The sequence below is a fragment of the Phoenix dactylifera genome, chromosome 4 (genome assembly GCF_051530095.1).
Source record: "Phoenix dactylifera cultivar Ajwa chromosome 4, Ajwa_hap1_PhDact_Kaust_v1.1, whole genome shotgun sequence".
In the NCBI taxonomy this organism is placed as follows: Eukaryota; Viridiplantae; Streptophyta; class Magnoliopsida; order Arecales; family Arecaceae; genus Phoenix; species Phoenix dactylifera.
The window spans coordinates 5,613,166-5,639,371 of NC_143193.1; the positions used below are offsets into that span (position 1 = coordinate 5,613,166).

A 26,206-nucleotide genomic window follows, 5' to 3' on the forward strand; every position below is an offset into this window, starting at 1 on the left:
TTAATTAAAACATACTTTTATTTAAAACAGAAAAGATTTTGGGATAGGCAGGAGGTAGACTGAAGACTGAATGATTGACAACGTTGTGGGAGCTTCAAGCCCCCACAGTACAATTTACCTCAAGGTGAACCATTTTTCACCCCAGACCAAGGTAACTCGACACTAAGTAATTCAATCCCATCCATAGTCTTGGAGCTTTCTAGGATTGAAGGCAGTAACATCATTGACGCTAGTAAAATTGTTAGTGGACCCATGAGGAAACAAATCTTCGATTCATGTCATACATTGCCATTCTCCTCCAGTGGAAATCCTGCTTTGTGATATACTTTAAATCGAACTTGATGAGACAATTCCTTTACTGCAAGAAAGTTGTATGCTTTACTCTGCCGTAGCTTGGGCATATAGCAAACAAGTATAGATTACAAGGTGCAGGCATTTGCAACATGGAGTGAGATGCATGTAAGCATAGGGCATGAGGTAGTGCTATGGATACAGTGATCTAATTTAGCACAATTTGGTACATCAGTGGAGGCACACAGATGTCAACCTAAAGAAGTTGAATTGTCTCTATTATAGCCTTGTAGGGCTCAACTACTTAAAACAATAGAACAGGAAAAAAATACAAACAAAAAATGTCTGATCATTGATTGCGTAGATCGATAAGTTCATGTCTTAGCATGACCATAGCTGATTTAGACCTAACAATGATAAAAATCACTGAGGAAGGCACAATGCATTAACATAAACTTAGCTTCAATTGCTCATACTAACAGGGTAAGTTTGCATACCTCTGAGCCTCGTGCACGGGAACATCCTTTTTGACTTTGGAAAAGAAGCCTCGACATAAATTCAATTGCTGTGAGATGTTGCACTCAAAGAGACAAGCACATTAAAGTCTGGAGAAGGTTTCCTTTCAGATGCCATACTTGCCCCATGCAAGTATTTTTAAGTGGTCAGAAATAGGAGTACTAGGCGCAAATACTGCAATTATTTTCACACCCTTCTTTCTCATGGACAGATGTCTTAACATGTTCTCCACGCTCAAATAATGTAGTAGCATCAACGAGAGTAAAGCAGGTTTCAGTTCGAACCAACCTTCAAAACCTTCTCATTTGGAAAAATCATTAGGCACAGATATGTCAATATTAATTTTAACTAACCAGAACCATTAGAAGTTGGAGAATTGTTTTGATCAGAATGGGACTCATGGCATTATTCAATCAGAAAAACATGGACAGTATGCTATTCACCCCAGGGCTGCAGCCAGATTCTATGCACAGATTCAAACAGGCTTTAAGAACAGCTGTACAAGGAACCAAGCAAAGGAAAATGATAAAACACAATCTTCGGGCTAAAAAACTCCAAATGCAGCCTTATAATGGCTAGTTGAAAATGGCAACAGAATTCTCCTACCAGAATTTAATGCATTTCATCAACCCTTGCTTGCCCTAATAGGGGCTTTATGCACAGCAATTTAATGGAGAAATATAAGCTATATGCTACCTATATGAAATATGTAGATATAGACTAATCCCTATAGGAAAAATAGGGGTCAGTTGTAATTTGGCCTTTGGCCTGCTTGCATTATTATGATTATGAGACAGATGTATCAGCGTCTCCATCATCAGATGCTGATGAAGCATGGGTGCCTTTCTCACGCTCCCCATCATTACTCTGCAACTGGCTCTCAGGCTTCTTTCGCCTATCCGCACCAAGCCTTTTCTGATGTTCTGAAAAATAAAAGCAGTTTAACAATTATTACAGCTAATAACCTCAGACAACCATTGTATGATCAGTACAAGTGAACTCTTAGTTTTACTCTTGTTGTTGATGGCGTTGCGCGTCACTGCCAAGAAATCTTCCCACTTGTACTGTCTTAGTTCTTGCTTCTCCTCCTCTAAGAGTTCAAAGTTGGGTTCTCTCCCGCACATAAAAGCAGCTCTGTAAACAAAGATCCAATTTCCAAACTTGAGGAACATGTAGCAACAGAGATATCACCTTATACATAATTTTTGAGAAAAGTTGTACATAGTAGATTTAATTTACAATTTAAGTTGTACATAGTTGTACATGTTAGTCATATTAATTTACAATTTATTCATGGTAGATTTGGCCCTTCTCCGGTATAAATGGATTTATTTTGTCATTATTTTATAGTGTAGTTGTTTCTATATAATCAAAATCATGGCCCATACAAAATGATAATTTTTATAGCACCTGCACAATACATTGATTTCGGTTTTTCTTTTTACTTTTTAACATTCCAAGTGTAATTTAGTGAGACAAGATTTCTAATGTATTATGCTAATATGGTTCTTCTAAGAGACTTTTGGGTCCACGCAAAAAGATATGTACAAGGGGGAGACAGACAGTCTTGATGTGATCGTAAAAATATTAAATGGCATTTTTAGCTACAATCAAATAACAGTAAGAATGGTGAAACAAATTCAGACTCTAGTGAAATATGGACAAAAGCTTAAGATGAATGTGACAAACATGATGAAATTGAGGTGGGTGTTGAAGCTAGGAAAAATAAGATATTTTTGAGTACATAGAATGGGGCTGAGAAGTAGCACGTATAAGGGATTTAAATAAACTCCATAAATGGCCAATAAAGCATGTAGCAACCCAACACGTTTCAGATCTATATATTGTGGAAGCAAAGACCTGGTGAAGTGACCAACGAAGGCTTTGGAAGAAGGGGAGAAGCAATTTGAAGACATTCCAATTCCAAGGACTCCGAGGATATCAGTCACTGATAAAGTAGGATCAAAATTGATCCATGGATTTGTAATGCTGTTTATGTTAATGGCTCTTTTTGACCACTAATTATGGTCTCTTTGTTGCTGCATTCAGGAAATTGAAAGCTTGAAAATACCATACTTACTCCATTGCAGAAGCCTCTGCCACATATAGGAACCCAAATCACCCATTTCTCTTCCTAACTTTAGCTTCCCTTTCTATCGCCACCCTCCATTCATCCATATGTTAAGGGCCTTATTCAACTTGGCACAAGTTATGTAATGACAGTTTCAAAAACAACATGATTCAAATTCCAATGTCAGGTTCCCATCTTTCAGCTAGGTCCAAAGCTAAGGGCTTAAATCCACCAAATGTAACCTAAATTCTCACTAGGTCTGTCAGTTTCAGGACAAGCACTTCAATTGAGGACCTTGAGGCAGCATCATGGGCATTGGTATACATTTCCTCCATATTCTAGTGACAAAAGTCACAAAACTATGAATCTTTTGACAGTATCTTGTAATCCTACTAAATATACCAACTTCAAGGAATAAAGCATAATCCATGATCATCAGCACATACCATGCCGATGTCGTATCAGCATGTGGTATAAGTTACACATACGAGTGTATGTGTTTGTCTGTACGCCAAGCACTAGCACGGAATAGCATGTATTATGCAATGTGAGGCTGGCAACAGCACCAGCAGACAGTAATTTGACCAAATTAATAGCATTACCAGCTGTTTGATCAGGTTCTGTAAATCTGCAACCAACAGAATGGAAACTAATCTTTAGACTGAGGGTATCAAAGGTGGGCAATTTTGTCATCCAATTCTCCTTCTCCTTAAAATTAGTGACATATTTTTGTATTTATAATAGTTGAGTCAGTGTCATCCCTTACAGTTCATTCCTCATATGCTAAATGGGTTTTGATAGGGCTGTAAATGAGTTGGACTTGGGTTGGATCTATCTCGTATCTGCGTCGGAACTCGATATGAAATTTGAGTTCCAATTTGGCATTGGATCCATCAAGATGAGTATGCTCCGAACTCGAATCCAATCTCCATTAATAATTGGATTCAAGTTTTTTAAAGTTCGATTCAGCACATGATTTTAGTGGACCAATTAGACAAGGGTTAACTCGTTTCAAAACTAAAAGAACTCTTATCACAAGAATCCTGTATATATAGTAAATCTGTAACAAATTCTAGTGGAAAAGGAGCATGATACGAGAAATGAATGATTCAATTTGAAAAAGTCCAATCTCTTTTGAAACAGATTTAAATTTCTATTTATCTTTGGTTTGATTAGAACATATTCAAAATCTAAATGTCAGCCAGGATTTTGTCGGCTAGGATTTTGGAACTGAAATAGTAGTAGGCGAGAGTTAAGGAAAGCATGTTTGAGAAAAACCATAAATACAAACATAAAGAAAAGGAATTAACACAAATCGTGTAGCCAATTCTCCTTATATTCTCATATTTATATATACTACATAAATATAGTTTGTGCATATGTATTCAGGTTATCAAGTTTTCATATTTGAATATAGCTACACCCAAGTTCGATCCATTAATAAATCGAATCCTATAATATAAAATCCAACGCTGATCCAATTAGGTCATCGAAAACTTAAATTGGATATATACTTGATTATTATAAAATAACCTGGTTGGGTTATCAAGTTTTCAGGTATCATTTACAACCTTAGGTTCTGGGTACCTTCTTCAAAGTTCCAAAATTCCAAAACTTAGTTTCGGACTTTCAGGTAAGTTGTTGACTGTAATATCTAGTAGTTTCAATATTTGTGATCCAAATATAAACAATTCTATCCAATTAACAAAATGTTAAATGTATGATAAACAAAAAAGAAAAATAAGAAAAGATACAGATTCAATACAAAGGTAAGAAGAAGCAAATACAAATCATTTGAAAGTATACCATGCTGTTTTAACATATAATTCAGCTTTTTTTCCCAAAGTTATAAATAAGTATTTGAAATTATATTAAAATAGACTACTATAACAAGATAAAAAAAGGAAAAAGAGAATTCATGATAAACAGTAAAATTATAAAAATTTAAAAAATATTCAAATAAATTCTCAGCCAAGAATGCAACACTTATTGCTGTGAATAAGTCTTAGTAATACAAATGGTTTGGGTATCTTCAGTGGTATCAAGAAATAGAGAATAAGAGTGATATTGAATGTCAATCAACAAAGATAACAATACAGAATTTAAAGGGCTTTTTGCACCTATATCCTTGCAAATATAGCCTATTGCATATATTTGCCCTTTGTAAATCACTATTTGCATATACCCCTCAAATCATCCTGTTTTGCATAGGTACCCCTCCTTTAGATTTTTTGAATGATGGTGTTATTAAATAACAATCAAAAATATAGAATTACTTTGTTACTCCTTTCTCAACACTTTTCACATAGATGCCCCAGGAAAAAACAATGGCCAAAAATGATCGGCTTGCACTTACGGGTACCGGCAGTTTAAAATCCATGAACTTACAGAGCACTTTGTATATAAAAATACAACTCTTTTTAATACAAACTAGATATTAAATTTTTTAGAGGTATTAGCGTAGAAGTGTATTAGTGTGAAATAAGAAATGCAGAACCGTCCCAAACCGGATGGTTCTGCCTGTTTCGATCCGCACCGGTGGCTTATCGGTATGGTTTTGCCGTAGAAAACGGTTCGCCGAAGACGGAGAAGAAGAAGGGAAAGAGAGAGCGAGCAGGGAAGAGAGGGAGAAGGAACGGCGGTAGACGCCGGCGGAGGGCCACGGGGGCCAAGGTCGTGGCCGCCACCCCCTTGCAGCCTCCGCTGCCCCCCCCGCCCCACCCCTGCAGCCTCTGCTGCCGCTCCTTATCCCTCCCTCCCCCGCTCACTCTCTTTTTCTCTTCTCCTTCTCCGGCAGGTTTTCTCTCTCGGTACGGGCCCGGCACGGCCCATACCAACTCGTGCCATCGGGCAACCGATACAGTGCCCAAAACCAGCACAGTAGACCTTGGTGTCAAATGATATTTAAAACACGTCATTAGCCAAAAATCAAATGAGGGGCATCCATGCCAAAACAAGGTGATTTGAGGGGTACAAATATAGGTAAATAGTGATTTTCGAATGGCAAATATGCAACAACCCATAATTGCAAGAGTATATACAAAAAAATCCAAATTTGAAGGCACAACTAGCAATTATTGATTCTCCAAGGAAAATGCGAAAAATTAAATTTTCAAGTATAAAATGTTAAATATAAAATTTGCTTCATCAGTTGGTAGGTTCAACCAAGTACGCCAAATATAAGTACATGATGAAAAACTAAAAATTCCTCAACATCCAGATGCTCTTTTCAAAAGATTACAACATTGAAAATTTTAATTTCTTTACTTTGTATAAAAGTTATACCACAAAATTGGGAGTTTCATTAAAAGTAACAAGATCTTATTTTTTGGAATTGCTCACTTACAAAAAGAAAAATCCAAGTTTAAAGTCATTCATCACTGGCAAGAAATTTTCCATGAGCTTAAATTACTAATAAAAAAAATAGTTGAAAAAATATTCATTCCAAAAAATACCAAAAATGTTTCCAAATCTTTAAAACTCACAAAATTGAATATGAGTCTCACAGAAGTGCTTTGTAAAGGCCCACTTCTTCACTAACAAGAAAGCCCTACCCATCAAACAAAATAACATAAAAAATAAGAAGAATCCCAAAAAAAGGCTAGAATGCCTTACGTAAGTTGTTTAGACCAAGGCTAGTGAATATCTGATAAAAAAATAAAACAAGCTAAATTTACTAAAAATTTGGATAGGCTCTGGATGAATTTCTAGCAAAACCAATACAATTTGGCGAAATTTTTCAGTTTCAACAAAAACTTTAAATCACGATCCAACCCTCCGCATCATTTATCTCGTGCTAAACAAAGATTTGAACATAGCATGGCCTATATTTTCTGACTATGTTGAGCTAATCACCAATCTCATTTTTATTTCTTCCTTTTTTTCACTTCCAATTGCATTATTATAACTTTACTTAATAAAAACAAATCTAATGATTGTTAATTATTCTTTTCCTCAGTAATCTTCTTTTCCCTTTTCTGTCATATAGAAATAAAACTTTCTAGATGACATGATTCACTACAGCCTTCAACATTTACAGGAAAAACTAATAAGTTCCTAAGCTATCAGCTAAGTTATTATCATATGCTGAGTTTTATTCATGAAAATGACTGACAAAATCTGCAGAAGAAGCATCTGTTGATCTAGTGTCCAACAAATATTCCTGACAATTTCTTCAAGATGTAGTTCCTGATGTTGACGTGTAATAGCTGTAGCTTGAATACAATAACTAAAATCAAGCTTGACAAACAGATGTTTTAATGTCATGATAATCTTGGATGCATGATAAGTTAATCCTATCATGATAAGTGATCATTTTTACTCGAGTCAATAAAAAGGGTTACATATTATATTCTGCGGCTGCCCCGAACCTTCAAATATCTACCAGGAAGCTGCACGACATATTAAATTGAATGAGTTTTAGAACATGAGTTGGCAAAGTTTGTAGAGGTGCACCTAAAGTAGAGAAAATTTTAAGACGTCGGTTGGAATACACTCCATTGATGCAATCCGAATCTACATCAGACAAGCTTTTAGTTGCTGGAGGGCAGACTCAATTGATACCATCATGAGTACGAGAGAGTTTAAGATATAAATTTTTTCATCTGTTTTACACAGCTATATTATGTGTGCAATGCATATCCATGGGATATGTCTACATGCTAAGTTTGAGAGGTTATGAACCGAAGACCTAGTGTAAATGTGTACATTAAAGCTGTCTCTTCTGATGGATCGTTCCACATAAGCAGAATTTTTGACACTTGCTCTATCCACTTAAACATGCAATGGAGTCAAACATATTAAAAATGCAAAGAATGAACAATAACAGGATAAAAATCCATGGTAGTGTACATCCACTTATTAGGAAGTCAAGCATACAATTAGCAAAAGATTTTTCTATGGCAGTCGTAAAGTTAGACAGAGTTCTGATTTAGAGTCCATTGATGAAAAGTATGAAATAAGACCACCTATATGTCTTGTTATTGTTGACAGGATTAACTATAAGAGAAGTCTACAAAGGTTAAAATTGAAGCTTGAAGAGTTAGAAGAGCCTACTATAATTTATGTACAGTCCTATAAGGGCTTCTCTAGGAGATTTATCTATTCATGAAATAAAAATCATATGTCAAAAAACCAACAGCTAAAAAGAAATGTTGGAACATTATTTAGCTCTTTTATCAGTGTATTGGTTAATTAAGTGACGTTATCTGACCAACTTAAGTGAGTCATCTGGCATGTTATTTAGTTAAGTGACTTAATGATGTAATCATTTGACTTGTATGGTGAAAATCTGAATAGCCAGGGCCCAGGTGATCAGGCTGGAAAAGGAGCCCAGCTTCAGAAGTGAGAAATGAGATTTGAGTTTGCATAGTAGAAAGCTTATTTCTTTTATGAAGATAATAAGATCACCCTATCGGAAGTAGTAAAAGGGTTATCGCCATTGTAAGGCTTCTTAAATAGAATTTTTTCCCCATGTTAAGATTAAAATTGAAATCCATAACTTCCTCTACACCAGGTGATGGCTTCTAGGGTTTCCACAGCAAAGACTACTCCCAGCAAAATAGGCCACAAGATAAATTTTGAGGCTTTTTCTGCTGTGATTTATCTTTCTGTGGTAACAAGATCCTTAAAGACATGAACCGCAATCGAAATCTAGAACACAGACTCTTAGTGGAGCTTTTGATACACATCTATTTATACATAAAAATAAATTACTGCTTTTATCCATCAATATTAAGTTTTGCAATTTTCGTGCCTAAAATATTCAGTTGCTACCTTACACCTCATTCCATCTGGGTTAGACCTGCATCAAGTAATCAGTAGACAAAGATCAATGACGTGTTATTAGATATGGTAGTTTAGTTAATAGGTAATGAAGTTTAGGGCATCCTCACAAAAGAGTAGCAATAAAATAATAGTCCTTTCAAGACTAAATCAATGATCAATTTTATTCATTGCAGAAATTTTTGTATAAGTGCATGCTTCAGTCTGAGAAGCAAATTTGTTAAAGCAATTTAAAATTGGATACAATCAAGAAAAAACACAAGTACTTCTTTTCAAATTTTAGGACACCAGTAGAAATGAAAATCACATAGCAATCACTTTGAGTACTGTGTGCAAATACCTGTCATACAATCGGGCCGCTTCCTCTTGTGATCCAACAGTGCCCAAGTGTATTTGCTTCTTGTCAACTTTTATTGCTGCCTGCCATTTCATATTTTTGAAATAAACACCCCTCATTACGCATGGTTCTTGGTCTTCAAAGTGCTTTCTCCTGTGTCGCTTCCTGCGTTTGATTTGTTTACCTGCAAATTGAAAGAGCAATAGCAAAATTTATTGAAAAAACACATCTAATATTGATAGAAATGGTGGCAAGGTAACATATCAGCTTTCTTTCCAGATTACTCTCTTTTTTTAAAAGAAAGTATCTCTCTCTCTCTCTCTCTTAAATGAAAGTCAATACAATTGAAAGCTACAGATCGACAAATTCATTACTAAATGAACTATAAGAAGGGGTTAAGAATAATTTGTATCTTCAAAACAATTGTGTGCCCTAGTCAATTCAAACCGACAAAATGAACTAATGTTAGTGTTCCCTTCTTGTTCCTTCTCTTCATCAGTCTAGCACAAGCAAATATTGCAGAAAGAGAAGAATGTCAAATATCAAGGATACAGTGAAAATGCAGAAGTCAAAAAACAAATGTAGGACTATCATGTATTTTACCATCCACAAACAAGAAATCCTATTGATGAAATGTTCCTTAAGGAATGTCCTTTTTCCGTTTCTTTTTATTTCAACAGTTACACACCAGCTTATTGAGTTCCTGAAGGCAGTAAATATGTTCGTGTTCTGTTTCTCCAAGATTATGTTTACCTCAAGGAAAAGACTGGGTCAAGATGGAATATAACCTCTTTAATCACCTACTCCAGATATTTTGTTAAATGCCTTACAAGAACCAACTTTATCCTAGGGGCAAAGTAGGCATTTTAAAAGTAGACAGCACCACTCTCCTTTTGAGCCAGAGTAAATTATTCAACCTACAAGGTAGAGTAATATACTTAGGAATAAGGTTCACAATCTCGGTATTGGATCCCATACTAATTACATATCTATACAGTGTCAACATGCCTTGTATAAGAGTCTATATCGACACTCGACACACCCTCGTACGATGTATCAATTCGGTATCAGTATAGTACAGCAGGCCCAGTCCAGGGCTATACACACAAGTATTGCAAAACTTGCTCAAGAGCAAAGTAGGTTAGGAATATAAGAATCTAATTGATCCAAGTTAACCTTATAGGGCCCAATAGAATAAATTGCTATATTGGTATTCCAGCCCTAAGCATGAGCTCATTGAGGTTAAATGTAACTAACATTCCATATTTTCTCCAATGTGGAGCTTTCTTTTCTATTGGTATTTTAACCAAACAGTGCTATCAAGGCCAATGGTGGTCATCCTGAGTAATCTGAAAACCTACATGAAAAACCCATCATGAATATGTTCATTTTTCCTAGTATACAAATTGTTTGGGGGGAAAGTAGATCACCCGGAGCACATAGTCAAGGCACCGAAACCCGGTGGCGAGCGTGACGACGACAAGCATGCTCCCGGCAGTTACGACCTCAGTGCGACCGACCTCAGCGCGCCCGACCTCAGCATGAACAACCCCAGCGCTTGCTACCTCGGCAGGCCTGTCCTTGGAAGGCACAACCTCGGCAGGCATATTCTCGACTGAGCTAAAGCTCGATTGACCTCAAGATCGAGAAAGACCCAGTCAAAGGGAGAAACCGACTCCCACTCCACCGAAAATCAAGCCGACCCCTACATCGTAACGCCCACATGAAAGAGTCCTCAAGTCCTCCTTATTCGGGATCAAATCCCGCAATCTCCGCCTCAACGGCTGTCAACATTTGAATTCACGCAATCTCAACCGATCGCCAGCTAGCCCGAAATCTCGGGCCATTTACGATAACTCATTTATTCGCACAACCACACCCGATTGCAGGTAACCACTACACCCCCTCCTATAAACAGAGGGGGAAAGCCCTAAGGAGGAGGATCTTCTCCCCTGGCCAAAGAACATCTCTCGATTATCTCCATTAAAATATCTCCAAATTTCTCTCTGACTTAAACATCGGAGGGCTTTCGCCGGAACCCCCGACCAAAGGCTTTTTGCAGGTCTGCCGGAGATAGCCGTCCGCCACTACATCACAGCCGAAGCTCCTCTTTCTCGGCTCGCGGTCACCCCCGGGTCCAATTTCCAGCAACAGTTGGCACTAGAGGAAGGGACCGAGTCATGATCATGAAACTAAGGAGCCGAGGAGCCTCTAATGCCTCCCGGCATCATGCACCAAGTCCTGGCCGCTCAGTCCAGAACCCCCACCGAGGCCTCCAGCAGATCAAGTTCCGCAGATCCAACCTGAGCAATTTAACATGCTAGTGTAGCAAGTCCAAGCACTAGCAACAGCAGTCCAAGGCCTGCAACAAGTGGAAGCCCCTCCTGTGCTGCCTCCACGGGTTCACGTTCGATCGGCACTTCTTCCAGATGGGTCTGTGCAAAGATCAACAATGGAGAACGGCGCCGTCACCAGGTTCTATCCGAATGTCTCCCCGGAGAGAGCCCTTAAGGAGCCACCAGGATAGAAGGCCGCAGCCTTCGAAAGCCGAATCGACCCCAGGTCAGTCGGTACCAAAACGGACCACCATGGCGACTTTCCAAGGCGGAGAACTCGACAAGAAGGTCAAAGAACTCAAGCGGCAAATCGAGGCGCTTCGGGATCAAAGAATCAGGCACAAGGGCAACCCCGATTTCATCAAGATTCAAGATTCAAGATGCTCCAGATAGAATCCTACAACGGAACCACCGATCTCCTGGATCATCTGAAGTGTTACAGAGCCCTTATGCCACTGCAAGGATCCTCGGAGGCTCTGCCGTGCAAGACTTTTTCCGCAACCCTCTGAGGAACGACCCAGCTTTGGTTCTCCAGGCTAAAGCCGAGCACCGTGCTCTCCTTCGAGCAGCTCGGCAGGCAGTTTGCGGCCAGCCAGTCGGCCCTAGCGGCGAACGTCGGATTCTCGTCTCGACATCAAGCAGAAGGAAGAAGAATCCCTGAAAGACTACATCGACCGCTTCACCGCCGCTACTTGGAAAGTCCGCGAGCTTGATCAATCGATTGTCGTGTCAGCTTTAAAAATAGGAGCTCAGTCCTACAGGTTTCTCTTCTCCATCGAGAAGAATTTTTCTGCCGACTGCACGGAGATGCTGGCCCGAGCTCGGAAATATGCAAAGGCTGAAGAGGCCATGGCCTCTCGGCGAGACGCCGCCTAACGACTCTCGAAGGGGCAGAAAAGGCGTCGCGACAGCGCGGCCACCCAGGAAGTCGATCACCTCGCCGCGAGAAGAACTTGCCTCGATTGAGAAGTCCACCTCGCCCGAGACCACGGCCCCGACCGAGATCACCGCCTCGACAGAGAACACATCAGGGAGGTACGAAAATTATACTCCCCTCACTGCTACTCGGTCCGAGATTCTCATGGAGATAGAAGGCCGAGGCTATCTCCGAGCTCCACCACCAATGCGAGAGTCGGAAGCTCGACAACGCTCTAGAAAGTACTGCCGCTTCCACCGAGATCACGGCCACGACACAGAGGAGTGCTTCCGACTCCAAGACGAGATTGAAGCGCTCATCTATCGTGGGATACTCAATCGGTTTGTATAGAACCGGCGTGACGAAGGAGCATCGACCATCACTTCACGTCGGTCGCTCATCCTCAGACTAATGGAGAGACGGAGGTGACAAATCGGACAATTCTTCAAGAGCTAAAAGCCAGGCTCGACAAGTCCAAAGGGCAATGGGTCGAAGATCTCTACAATGTACCATGGGCCTACAGAACTACATTCCGAATCCCTACCGGCGAAACTCCCTTCAACCTGGCTTATGGAACGGAAACAGTCATCCCTTTGGAGATCGGGCTCCCGTCGCCAAGAGTGGAGAACTACGATGCGGCCTCCAATTCGTCACGACTCAGAAGCAATTTAAATTTTCTTGAAGAGACAAGGGAAGCCGCTCAAATCCGCATGGCTAGGTACCAATAGAAAGAGGCACAATATTACAATTCTAAGGTGAAAGTCAAGCTCTTCAAAGCAGGAGATCTCGTCCTGAGGAAAGCTGAAGCTTCTCGACCTACTGAGCAAGGGAAGCTTGCCTCGAACTGGGAAGGACTGTATCGAGTCGCTCGGATCCAACGGCCTGGAGCATACAAGTTTGAGTCCCTTGATGGGACCCTCATTCTCCGAAGTTGGCACTCCGAGAACCTCTGGATGTATTATCAATGAAGCCCTTCTAAGGGTCTCCAATGTTTGAAAATCCAGCTAATAAGGTATTTTTCAGAGATTTCTCCTAACTATTCAAAGCTTCCTCTAATGATGATCTGCTTGTGAACCTCAGGATGTTCCTGAAATGTCTCGAGTCCTTAGGAGAGACCTAATGATGCCCCGACTATGCTCGGGACGCCCCGCTGTGTCGACCGCGAGCCAAGTCTTCCTCGATCTCGAGTTCTATCTAATGATATCCCGACCAAGCTCGAGACGCCCCGTTGCATTGACCGCGAGCAAAGTCTCCCTCGACCTTGGGTCCTATCTAATGACATCCTGACCAAGCTCGGGACGCCCCGCTGTGTCGACCGCGAGCCAAGTCTCCCTCGACCTCGAGTCCTATCTAATGACGTCCCGACCAAGCTCGAAACGTCCCGCTGTGTCGGCCGCGGGCTAAGGCTCCTTCGACCTCGGATACTATCGAACGAAAATCGAAGCTATAGTCCGAGACATCTAAGGCAGATGCTATGGATCGAAGAGCACCCAAACCTGTAAAAGCTCACGATCCTAACAGCCGAATAACAAGTCGACCTCGGACCGCACTACAGCTAGATCCAAGCCCAAAGACTTAGCAAAATTCTACAAGAGCGCCGGAATTAAGTTCGAAAGTGAATGATGTGCAAAGTCCTACTCAAACAGTCAAAGACAAAGGTGCGTTGAAAGCGCAAACATTAACAAGTTGAAAGACACAACAAAATTGAAGAACACTGAAGTTTTATTGATAAAAAGCTGGAAGGCTGAGTACAAAATATTGGCTCTGAAGCCAACCCACTTAGCCGCACAATGGCTTCAGTGACTGACCTCGTTTACAAAAAGAAAAGAAAGGAAAAGCTAAGCCCTAAGATATCTCCGGGGTGGCGATGATCTCGACACCGGCCTCGGGTTCTTCCGCAAGAACCGCCTCGAGATCCTCTGCTGGAGCAGCCTCGGGAGCGTTCACTGTGGCAGCCTCAGGTAAAATTTCACTGGCTGCCCGGGAACTACCTCGGACTCGGGCTCGACGGGCACAGGGGCAAGGCTGTTCGAAACATCCTCATCTTCAGTGGACCCCAACCGAGGTCGAAGGTTGCTGAAGTCGAGCTTAAGGCAAATCCTCCGCACCTAAGCCCGAAAATCCTCAAAGCCGCGGATGAGCCCATCGACCGCCTCCTCCTCCAACTCTTCCCGGTACTGGGCCGACTTGCGGAAGATCTGCACCGCGTTCCGAGCGTGCTCTAGTGCCTTCCTCTCTCAAGCTTCAAGTTGCACAATCTTCAGCCGGAGGACCCCCGCCTCGTACTTTTGGCCTGCGAGCTCAGAACGGGCGTCGGCCAAACATGCCTCAGAGCCACGGAGCTCCGACCTAGTCAGAGCATGTGAGGCCTCCTCATCAAGGTGCTCAGCCTTGGACCTAAGCTCGGCCACGGCAGCGTCCATCCTCGCAGTGGCCTCCATTCGCTTGGCCTCGGCTTCGGCGAGCTTCTCGGCGAGCTCCTGCTCCTTTTGACTCTTCCAAGCCTGATCCTGATAGTTAACCGATGCAGAGGCTAACATATCGATCACGTGGAGGTGCTGCAACGAAGAAAAGCGATAGTTGGCCAAAGTCAAAAACTTAAAAGAACATGAAAATAAAAGCACGAGAAAGACTTACTCGAACGACGGAGCAGTAGGCCTGGTCGATGAAATCGCCGATCTCACCGACTTCGAGCTCGGCTCGGTTGACTGGGAGCAACGCGCAGCGGACGACCTCACGAGCAACTTCGTTGTTGCGGAGAGCCGAGTTGTCCTCGAAAACTAACCACTCAGGGCAGTAGAGCCTCCTCTCAGGGCGATCATCGACCCCTGCAGAGCTCGAAAGATCGAGCCTTGAAGAGCTCAGCGGCGGAGCATGCGAAGAACTTGGGACCCCGAGACCGCTGTCCGGTTCGGGTCCTGAGTGCCGCAGACGGATGACCTACGAGCTTTTGGAGGACCCGAGGTCGGGCAGGCACCGGCCGCTGATCCTTCTGTAGCCTCGGCAGAAGCTGCGCGCTTGGCAGGGGGAGCCTCTTCTGACCTAGGCTCCCCAATCCTCTTCTGACTGCTCTTCCGAACGAGCTGAGGAGTTTCTGCCTCAAGGTCCTCGACCTCGACAGGGGAAGAAGTCGAGGTCGGCCTAGGCCTCTTCCTAGACAAAGAACGAGCTCCGCCAGCCTCGGCCACTCTCTTTCTCTGAAAAATGAAGAAAGAAACTCAAGTGTCAGACCAACCCTAAAAATAAAGAAAGGAAGAAAAATAGAAAAAATAAAATGAAGAACAATAGAATGAAGGGAGGAACAATGCAACCGCCCTTACCCCCAGGGCGCGCCGAACTCAGGCCAACGTTTATCAGGACCACCTCGCTCAAGAGGTCGCTCAAAAGGATATCCCCTTAGGACCGCGAAGAGCCGCAAAGACTTTCTACTCGCTCACGGTTAGTTCAAGGGCCTTATTATTGACCTTAAGTATCGGCAGGCCCTACGTCGGGTTGAACCCCCACTGACACTCGGAGGAGAGAAAGAAAAACTTTTCCTTCCACCATGGATGGAGGTAGGAGCACCTCGGAACAACGGCCTACCTCCCCGAAGGGCAAAGTACAGCAATCCTCTATCCGCGAGGTTAGATTTCAACATGTAACATCCGTGGAAGACGTTTACCGAGGTCGGTATCCCGTGAGCAAAGTAAAGGGACAGGAAGCCCATGATTATCCTCCACGAGTTCGGAGCGAGCTGCGCTGGGACAAGGCGATACCTCTCCAGGAGCTCATTCATGAACCTGTGCAGGGGGGCATCTCAAGCTGGCCCGAAGTGTTTCCACGTACACTCCGACCCGACCTGAAGGGGGCCTAGTAACACGATCCCACGGCCCCGCGAGCTCAAAGGCGAACTCGCGTGGGAAGAAAAATTGGGTTCGAATCATGCCCAATTCTTCTTTGGTCAGGTTCGACCCAACCTCATCCAGATCATGGCTCACCTCTGGCCCGAGCTCCATCCCACGAAAAGAAGCCCCAGCAGAGGGAGAAAAGCCGCCCGACATTGTCTTGCTCACAGTATAAAAAAGAAGAAAAGAAGAAGAATGGAGAAGCAAAGAAGAAAGAAAAGTAGGCCTCCGAGCGAAAGTGAGAAGACCTACCGTGGTCCTCGCTGGAAAGGCTGACGGTCAGAAATGAAAAACCAAGAGAAGTCGCCAATAAACACCCCCAAGCACCTCCAAGGAAGACCAAATAACAATCGGGGAAAGGAGAAAATGAAAGAAGAAGAAGACAAAGGCTACGACGGCCAAATAAAGGTTCTTATGGCTGGCTTGGACCTTATATAGACTCCTCCGACGGACCGGATCGACGAGAGCAGGCCGCGCCTTCCGTCTAGATCACGCCACGTGTCGCCCTCAGAAACCGAACCAGCGTATTAACGTAGATCGTCGCTTTAAAAGCAGAATCGAAGCGGCCGTCTCTTTGAATACTGGAGTCTCATCATGAATCCGTAGCTCAAAATCACCTCGACAAGCAAAAATCTGCCGCCTCGTGTTCTCATTAAAAACGCCTCAAAAAGCGCATTTTTCCTCCTTTCGAAACAACAAAATAATTTAAAGTCAACATGACGGAAATGGCTACTTCCTTCGCCCGAGCTCGGAGACGGCTCGAACTCGAAAGTCGGAGGGTAGTGTTGGGGGAAAAAGTCGATGAGCATATGGTCAAAGCACCAAAACCTCGTGGCAAGCATGACGACGACAAGCATGCTCCCGGCAGTTACGACCTCAGTGCGGCCGACCTCAGCGCTCACGACCTCGGCATGAACAAACATAGCACTCGCTACCTCGGCAGGCATATTCTCGGCTGAGCTAAAGCTCGATTGACCTTAAGGTCGAAAAAAATCCAATTAAAGGGAGAAACCGACTCCCACTCCACCGAAAATCAAGCCAACCCCTACATCGTAACGCCCACATGAAGGAATCCTCAAGTCCTCCTTATCCGGAATCAAATCCCGCAATCTCCACCTCAACAGCTGTTAACATTTGAATTCACGCAATCTCAACCGATCGCCAGCTAGTCCAAAATCTCGGGCCATTTACGGTAACTCATTTATTCGCACAATCACACCCGATTGCAGGTAACCACTACACCCCCTCCTATAAAAAGAGGGGGGGAAGCCCTAAGAGGGAGGATCTTCTCCCCTGGCCAAAGAACATCTCTCAATTATCTCCATTAAATATCTCCAAATCCCTCTCTGACTTAAACATCGAAGCGCCTTCGCCAGAACCCCGGCCAAAGGTTTCTTGCAGGTCCACCAGAGACAGCCGCCTGCCACTGCATCACAGCCGAAGCTCCTCCTCCTCGGCTCACGGTCACCCCTGGGTCCAATTTTCAGCAACACAAATAATTTATTGCCAATAAATTATCACTGAATGGAAGAAAATTGCAACTTATTTATTATATGCTTGTCTTGACAATATCAAAACTTAAATTTCAAATTTCCAAGAACATGCAGAAAGTAGTGAGTACCCAGTATAACACAAGGAATAAATACATCAACTGTTTCCAAAAAATATCTAAAGAACCCTTTCGGGCCTTAAAATATCAGGTTTGAGTTGAAAGAACTAACCTGGATAATAATGATTTACCTCTTCCTTGGATGAGCTTGAACCAGATGCATTTGAAGATCCAGGTAATGCTTCAGAAACATTAATCTGTCAATAACATCAACTGATGGATCAGGTTTCAGTATAGGAGAATCATCAATAAAGTAGAAGGTTAGACAAAAGTATCGTCCAATAAGCAGTTGACATTGCACTAAAATTACAGACAGTATTAGAAACAGTAGCTTAAACAGTTGGCATGATTGCAGAAAAAACATAGCACCAGTAACCAGTATGGCATAGAGAACATAGACATAAGTACATGTCATCCTACAGACAATTGCTTGATGCAGTTTCCATGCTGTGGTATATCAATCAATAATTCCTATTGCTTTATCACCACAGGCCATGAGATGGGAAGAAGATATCATGATATACTTAACAAAGAGCACTAATATGCCAACTTAATGTTTATCTTAAGGCCTGTTTGGCACCGTTGCTGTTTTTGTGTTTTTATTTCTTTACAAAATAGCCAAATCCCACATGGTGAGGATTAATGTGAAAGCAGTTGCACAACTTCTGTTATTCCTTGTTTTTATTGTCTCTCACTATGAAAGCAAATTTTCTTCCATATACTATGAAGATTTCCAAAAAAAAACAATTTGGAAATCCAAAAGATTTCATCATACAGAGGTGTGATCCAGTATATTTTCTTCTTCGGTTTTTGAAAGTAAGAACAGAAAATGAAAGCAATACCAAGTTTTTGAAACCAATAACAGAAAATGAAAGCAATACCAAGCAGGCCCTTACCAAATAACTTTATGTTTAGTGTTTGAAGTCATCAAAAACAGCAGTTATTGCAAAATATAGTTACAACTGTAGGTCAAAATTATTCAAAAATCTTCCCGAACAAGTTTTAAGTTAGCTTGGTTCTATTCCATAAAAAAGAGACTGACAAGGATGTATCAACAGATTAATAAATCAGTTTGATGAAGCAAACCAGAACATGCCTCTAGACTACAGAGTGCACCAATGCCACTAAATGACACTGAGATTTCTTTGGTTAGAAAGGGCAGTGCTAGGACAAGCTTAATTCATGAACATATTGTTGGAAGTGAGGACAGATCAGAACATGAGAGGCCTGAACAAAAATGAGGACATGTTCGCAAAACGAGTTAAGAGAGCAAAACGAGTTAGGAAGAAGATATTTAAGATACCTGCAAGTGAATTAGATGACAAACAGTCTAACTAACAAGCTTGTTAAGAAAGGTCTCAAGATTCCTCCAATTTCTTACACCCAGAATTATGAAATCATACCAAGGAAGATGAGTGAACATCTTTTAGTACTCCAAATACAAACATGAAATGATTACAATGAATTTAGATTTTCTACAACTTAATCAGCAAGATATTTAAACACGATTCACATTAGGGGCCCATTCCTTGGTGGGTAAATATCTTGGAAAGTTGGTCAACTTTTCCATTGACCAACTTATCCATGTCTCATACTTCTCTAGGTGGGTAAGTTATTTTCTCATCAGCCGAAAAATAACCTTTTTATTTCATTCCTAAAATACTCCTAACCTTATAAGAATAATATAATAATAATGGTATAATACATATTATTATAATATAATATAGTACTATATAATATAATATAATATAATCATAAATAATATATTATGATATATAATATCATATACTATAATATTGTAATAATATATTATATTCTCATTTAACAAATTACATTATTATAATATTAGAATATATTATACGATTACAATATAATATTACATAATATCATATACTATATTATTATTCTAATAAAATATGTTATTATATCATTACAATATAATTTATAATTATAATATAATATATCATTGTTATTATAATAAATATTTATATTATATTTTATTATAATGTAGCATATTACTATTATGATATATGATAATATATTATTGTAATATAATGTATTATTATAATAGAATATAATATACAGTAATATTATATACTATATTATATTATATATTATAATATATATATATATAATAATATAATATAATATATAATTATATTTATATAATAAAGGGTATTATGGAAAATATAAATAGATCTTAGCAACTTACCTAGAAAAGTACTAATACAAAAGAATATGGGTAACAACTTCTGAAGCCATTTTCTAATGCATAAAAAAATATGAGTAAATTATTTTTCTGTTGCCCAAAAAATACTTACCCAGAAAAATACGTATTCCTGAGTAAGTTATTTATCCTCTTAAAGGTAAGCTATTTAGAAAAAAACACAAAAATCAAAAAAACAGGTACGAAAACCAACATAATTTGGAAAAAATGAGCTTAGGATGATAAAAAGCCATCTTTACCGGCATTTGAAGGCTTAAATTATCTGAAGGCATAGGATGCACACTGAATGGCTTCACATTCTGATTAGAATTTTCCACAGTGTTCCCAATGGCAGCAGGCTTGGGAAGCTCAACAGGAATGGAGCTTTTCCCTGAAATGATATATTGAAATTTTGATTATATTGACATGTCCAATGGAAATAAGTTCATTGAAGTACGGGAATGAGAACATGATTTCTAGAAAAAAAAGCAAAAAAAAAAGTTAAATATAAATCCATGTAATCAAAAGTAAGAATGGCCTAGGATGTCTTCACAGACCACCCCCCTAAAGCATTCCAGAAAGAAATAAGGATTAGACATGACATTAGGCTATAAAATTCATATCAAGGGTAAAAAGAAGGTCCTTATTTAACTGTTGGACTTTTTTCTGGCCACTTATTATGAAAAGTTAATTAATTACCAAGCTCAAAAATGTGGAATTTTCAGATTTCAAAGAAATCCAAAATGAAAGGTAATTGAACTTTTATAACAATTTATTTATTTTCCATTTCACAGCAATCTTTAGAATACCAACAGTATTCACTAAGCATTCTAAAAATGAACATTCATGAAATGAAAAATATAAGTCATCACACCTGGACAAGGGAAAATAAATTAATACAATGTCATTTTCATTATCCATAGTTTAAAACTTGCTTAAAATGTTAAAGCATAATTAGCATACCTGTGCAGAGGCCCAGATATCTCCGTCTCCTTATGCTAACCATGGCTGCAATCTCCTAATGCAAAATTAAAAACGATTCAACATGAGAGAATTATTCAAAAATTAGCAGAAATTTATGATATAACATAAGGAATACTGATGATAGCAGCATTAACAACTATACAAGTTATGATATAGACAGGCAAACTTGAACTATGTAATGAATCTGAATAGTAATCAGCCAGTGTACAGCAACAATCATAGAATCAAGTTTTTAAATACCAGCAGGACACCGTCCTCGAGTGTTGGGAATGGATGAGTGGGAAAATGGACCAAGATGGGGTGGGAAATTCATTATCTCGAGTATTAGGACCTGGAGCTTCCTATTCCATGGGAAGACTGCGACGGCCGTGCCTTAGGATATTTAAAAACTTGCATAGAATTTCTATTGGAGCGAAGTGTGATCCCTTAATAATTCACAGAAATCCTTAGTTTTTCCCAATGAATTATTATTCTAGAAATGCATGACAGTAACTTCATGTACTTGGTTGTTTAGATTATTCAATGATCTCACACATAGCATGGATGTCCTGTGAATTGGCGAGAAGTATAGCGCAACCATGGAAAAAAAATGTGACATACAAAAATTCCTTAGTATTCTGAATTTACAAGCCTTCCTATCAAATTATAAGGGAAGGTAATGAAGTGTAAATTACAATATTTAAGTTGATTAACTCAATTTAATTGAGTATGCAATTATAGGAGAAGGATGATGGAAAACAAACCTTTGCTTTGGCAATTAATTTAAGTGAGAGATAGACAGAAAGACTGCATGTATACATGTGCATGCACACACAGAGACAATAGACAGAAAGAGACAGACAGAGAGAGAGTGTGTGAAGAACAGAGGTAGAAATATGTACTGAAAATTCACTGAGAGTATTCAGGATGTCAAATAACCGATTTCAAGAGCAAGTAGTAGTTGTGGCAATACTAGTGAGGCTGCAGCTTTCATTCAACTTGCAATGGATGAATAAAGTCAAATTCAAAATAAAACCCCAAAAAAATGTTGTACACATGTTGATATGAACTGTATAAATTATAATAAAACTAGGGATGACAAGGGTCTAGAAACTTGTAGACATTTTATATCAACTAAACAAAATACAATTTTCAAATGAAAATGAGAAAAAATAGAAACCTTGTAACTAAGAGATACACAAAGGATTATATCATCTTCAGTCCATCATCAACTGCAACTCAACTTTATTAATATGATATGGGAGCAAGAGGATCTTTCTTAACAATAAAGGAAGAATCTCTATTACCATAGTCAAAGAATGAATAAAAATTGCAAGACTTGACAGATTTATCATTTTAAAAGAAGGATGGACTGAGACTGATGCTTATCCACATATTAGAATTTTAAAAAAATGTAAATCACAAAGATCCATGATGGTGAATTTAAAATCCAAGATCATGAGGCCAAAGCTGGTGGTGCCCCAGGGCTTGCAGACAAAGACCATAGGAAAGTAAGTTTCTTTCATTGAACATTAAGGTTAATAGTCATAATAAGAAGGCACAAGTGAGATGAAACTCGATTAGTTAATCTTCTAAGAAAAGATGGAGGATAATTTCATTGAAGAACACGATCATGAGCTAATTGTCAGTCCATCAATTAACCTTGAAGTCCTAAAGATGCCTATAGGTAAGGTATTATCTCACCAGTGAGATTTGCAAATGTATAAAATAATGCAGTACACAATCAAGAGACCATATCCATCAATCCCAGTGCTAGCTGCAGAACAATTGTGACTGATAAACAGAGAAAGTTGTTCACAACGTATCACATAAAAGGTCAAATTTGAAGCATCCGAACATCCAATTGTTAACCAATTGATAAATGAATTATTTGATTACTAACACACAATGTCAAAGTTCAAAAAAAGCAAGCAGGATTACTTTAGAAGTTTATTTAACTTCCAAAAAAACTTGAATAATGCATCCAAGGACCCTGTTACACTTAAACAAAAAAGTCCCATTGTTATACACTTGGGCAAGAAAGATTATTGTTCATATGGTCTGAGTATAATATAACTGGATTAGGAGTTCTAGTTTAAGTTGTTTGAACAAGTTATATTTCTATTACTAGTCATTAAAGAGTACAATATGTGCTATGATAAGGGGAAGAAGGTGAAATTTAAAAACATAAAAGAAAGGATGCCCCAGTGCATGAGGCCCTCACTACTATAAGCTCTAGGGAGAGTTAGATGTACGCAACCTTACCCCCGCATGCAGAAAAACTATTTCCGTGTTTAGATCCCATGACACCAAGGCTACAGTAAAGCAACCTTACCATTATACCAAGGCCTGCCCCGAATTTTAAAAAATAAAAGAAAAAACAAAAAAAAAGATACAAAACAAGCAAAAACACAAACAACATAAGATACTGAAACAAACAAAGAGATAAATACGGAATGAACCTGTGAGGTCAGTTGAAACCGCGAATGGAAAGGAAGGATCTTACGGACTACAAAATGTTAATCAGATATGAAATGCGAAAATACTCAAAAGAAGCATGCTGTGGTAAGAAGGCTGTCATGGCCAATAAATTACATATGCCTAGAAAATCTATCGCCAACAGAGTCCTAATCGGCATGACATGTCACTTTCTTCATACCACCAAAACATATGGATTAATGGATCAGGATTTCACAGTATTGCATAAGTGCACTGGGGATTAAATTTAAGCACCACATTACAATTAGATGACATGGAGACAAGCCACATTAGCATGAAGGCACCATGGGCACACCCTAACCCCATGGGGAATTGCCTATCAAATTAAACAAAGAAATAAACAAAACAGACAATTAGACAGAAAAGAAAAAGAATTCAATCAAAGGAGCACTATGGAAGCTGCTAACAGAATGGAAATTGCTGTACAGATTTTGATATCACAAATTTCTAACTGACATAAGAAGCACATCTGGAAACAGAGAAAAAAAACACACGGAAAACCTTGTCAAAACCATTTATTATTTAAATTTGTATCAGTGTATCCAGATTCCCAGTTATTTTCTCAAAATACAAATAATATATCTTACACAAGCTCTGAGGAAATGAAACTGAATCAGCTTTCCAACACAATTTTTCAGCAACAATGACGACCACATCTGGCTCCCTAAGCATCTCGATATTCATGCCAACAGCCAAATCCAACTCATTCACGACCCCAACTTTAATCATGCATAACCAGACTTCAGCCAACCAAAACCACACTCACAGGATGCACTTGAAAGAAACAACTCCACACTCACACAATCAACAAAAGAACGAACCCCTTCAGACAAAACAAAACAGGATGGCGAGCCCCTGAGCTCCACCAATCAAACGCAAAACCCCAGAAAACCATGTCCACAACGCAAAATTTGCACGACAAAACTCAAACCACAAAGGAAAACACCTCAACAAATCGAATCCCCGAACCTTTTTCTCATCACGAACCACCCCACCAACAAACCCCCCACCACCAATCCACGACCCCGCAAAGCTTGGCGATGCTGAACTCTCCAGCCATCATCCTCCTCCTGCCAAGGCCCAGAACCCCACCAAAAATCCAACACCCAGGACTGCTGAAAAACCAAGCTCCCAATGGCGGCAAGCCCATCAAAACCCAACATCCAAAACCCCACTCCTTACCGAAACACAACATAAAACACAAATATGGTAAGCGGCGAACACATCAAAACGACAGAAGGAAAACCACCCCAGGACCAGCAAACAAACACCAAAAAAAAAAGGCAAGTTCGTACCACGACGGCGCTGAGGGAGGGAAGGATCAGGGGGATTCGGGGAAGGCGGGCGGAGGTTGGTGGGCTCACAGGGGAATAACCGGAAGGCGGAGATGAAGTTGGCGAAGGTGACGAGAGCGAGGCTCTCTCATCTACCACCTTTCTCTCCCTACTTTTTTCCTCTCTTTTTTTTTTATTTTTTGGTTTCTCTTCTCGGTTCTGCGCTCTTGTGCTTGTGGCTGGTGGGGTTGAAGTGAAGGGGGAACGTATGTTTTTGTGTTTTTCTCTACTCTCGGGTTGGATTCCGAGAATGCCCCCGGAAGTTAGGGAGAATTGCGGAAAAGTCTACGTAAATTTCGGGCTTCCTTTAAAGGAACCAAATTTGGAATTCCCAGAATGCCCCAGGCGACCTTTCGGGAGATCCGGGACGGGAGCGAGGAGATCCCCGATTCCAAGGAAACGGTTTTCTCGTCTTTCCAGGGTCTCTGATTCCTCCCAAAACTAGAATTCCGATCTAAATTTCCCCCGTTTTTATTAAAACAATCCTTTCTTAATGCAATTACCAGGAAAAATTACTTAAATTTATCGGAGGATAAACACTAAAAATCGAATAAAAGCTGGAGTTTTTAATTTTCTTCTAGCAAAAATCCCCCTTGTGATGTAAATATTCGAAAGTTCCCTGGAAAAACGCCATTTTTCTAGGGAAAACAACGAATTTTCATCGCGTAAACCTTATAAATCAATTAAAAGCTGCAGTTCCATCGCGAGTTTGTTTTCCGTTTAGAGAACAATCCCTTTTTTGATGTAAATATCCAAAATTTCCCCCGGAAAACCCCCATTTTCTAGAAGAAAAACGAATTGTTCATCGGATAAACCCTACAAGCCATGAACAGATGAAATTTTCATGGAAACCAGCTCCGGACCCCCCAGAAAAATCGATTTTAACCTAAAAAATGAGGGGAAAAAACGTCCTCTGATTCGAATAACTGAATTGCTTCGCTTCGCCTTCTACTAATTTCAGCATCTACAGCGGCGGAAGGTTCGGAGGACGGGCAGAACGGAATTCCGAGGAAGGAACGGAGGGATCGAAGGAGGGACAGATCCGGAAAATAAAACTTTCTCAGGGGGGGGGCATTTCGGGAATTCAGGGGTGGGGTTGGATTTTATTGGCTCATAGGTCGGGTGACGAGAAACAGAGGAGAGAAGGCTTGGGCGGCAGCCACCGACGAGATGGTGGTTGGATGGAAAGGTGGCCATAAGGCGTGCGGATAACGTCCGCCCCCAACTACGTTGCCCCTCATGAACCCTCTACTTAACCTATTCCTAAATGATCCACGCCCACCTCACTTTTTTTTTTTTTTTTAATAACCTTATTTATATTTTTCAGAAGACAAATAGGGCTGCAGACTCGATTACCTCCTTCGTTGTTTGGTACTCTAGAACAGTAGATTTGTCTGGCTGCACTCATACACGAGCTGGTACCAAAAAAAAAACATTGGTTATAATTGGGTAATTATTAG

General features: G+C 40.3%; 1 protein-coding gene across 9 annotated transcripts; it reads right to left on the reverse strand.

Annotated features, from left to right (window-relative positions):
- Positions 1–25,925, reverse strand: LOC103717048 (ethylene-responsive transcription factor-like protein At4g13040). Of its 9 annotated transcripts, none has more exons than XR_015977038.2 (8): positions 24,708–25,925; positions 20,914–20,968; positions 20,211–20,341; positions 17,857–17,941; positions 9,003–9,183; positions 1,820–1,941; positions 789–1,730; positions 1–358 (listed from the first exon to the last, which is right to left on the reverse strand). XR_015977038.2 is itself a non-coding variant. In XM_008805278.5 (7 exons), exons 2-7 carry the CDS (start codon positions 20,954–20,956, stop codon positions 1,594–1,596), a joined length of 699 nt encoding a protein of 232 aa, XP_008803500.3. In that variant the 5' UTR covers positions 20,957–20,968; positions 24,708–25,925; the 3' UTR covers positions 1–1,593. The 9 variants fall into 9 exon arrangements, 3 of the variants coding, with proteins under 3 accessions (XP_008803500.3, XP_008803501.3, XP_008803499.3); XR_015977039.2 differs by having other exon boundaries at positions 1–698; XR_015977041.2 differs by having other exon boundaries at positions 20,914–20,958; positions 24,708–25,914.
- Between the last annotated feature and the right edge of the window lie 281 nt (positions 25,926–26,206).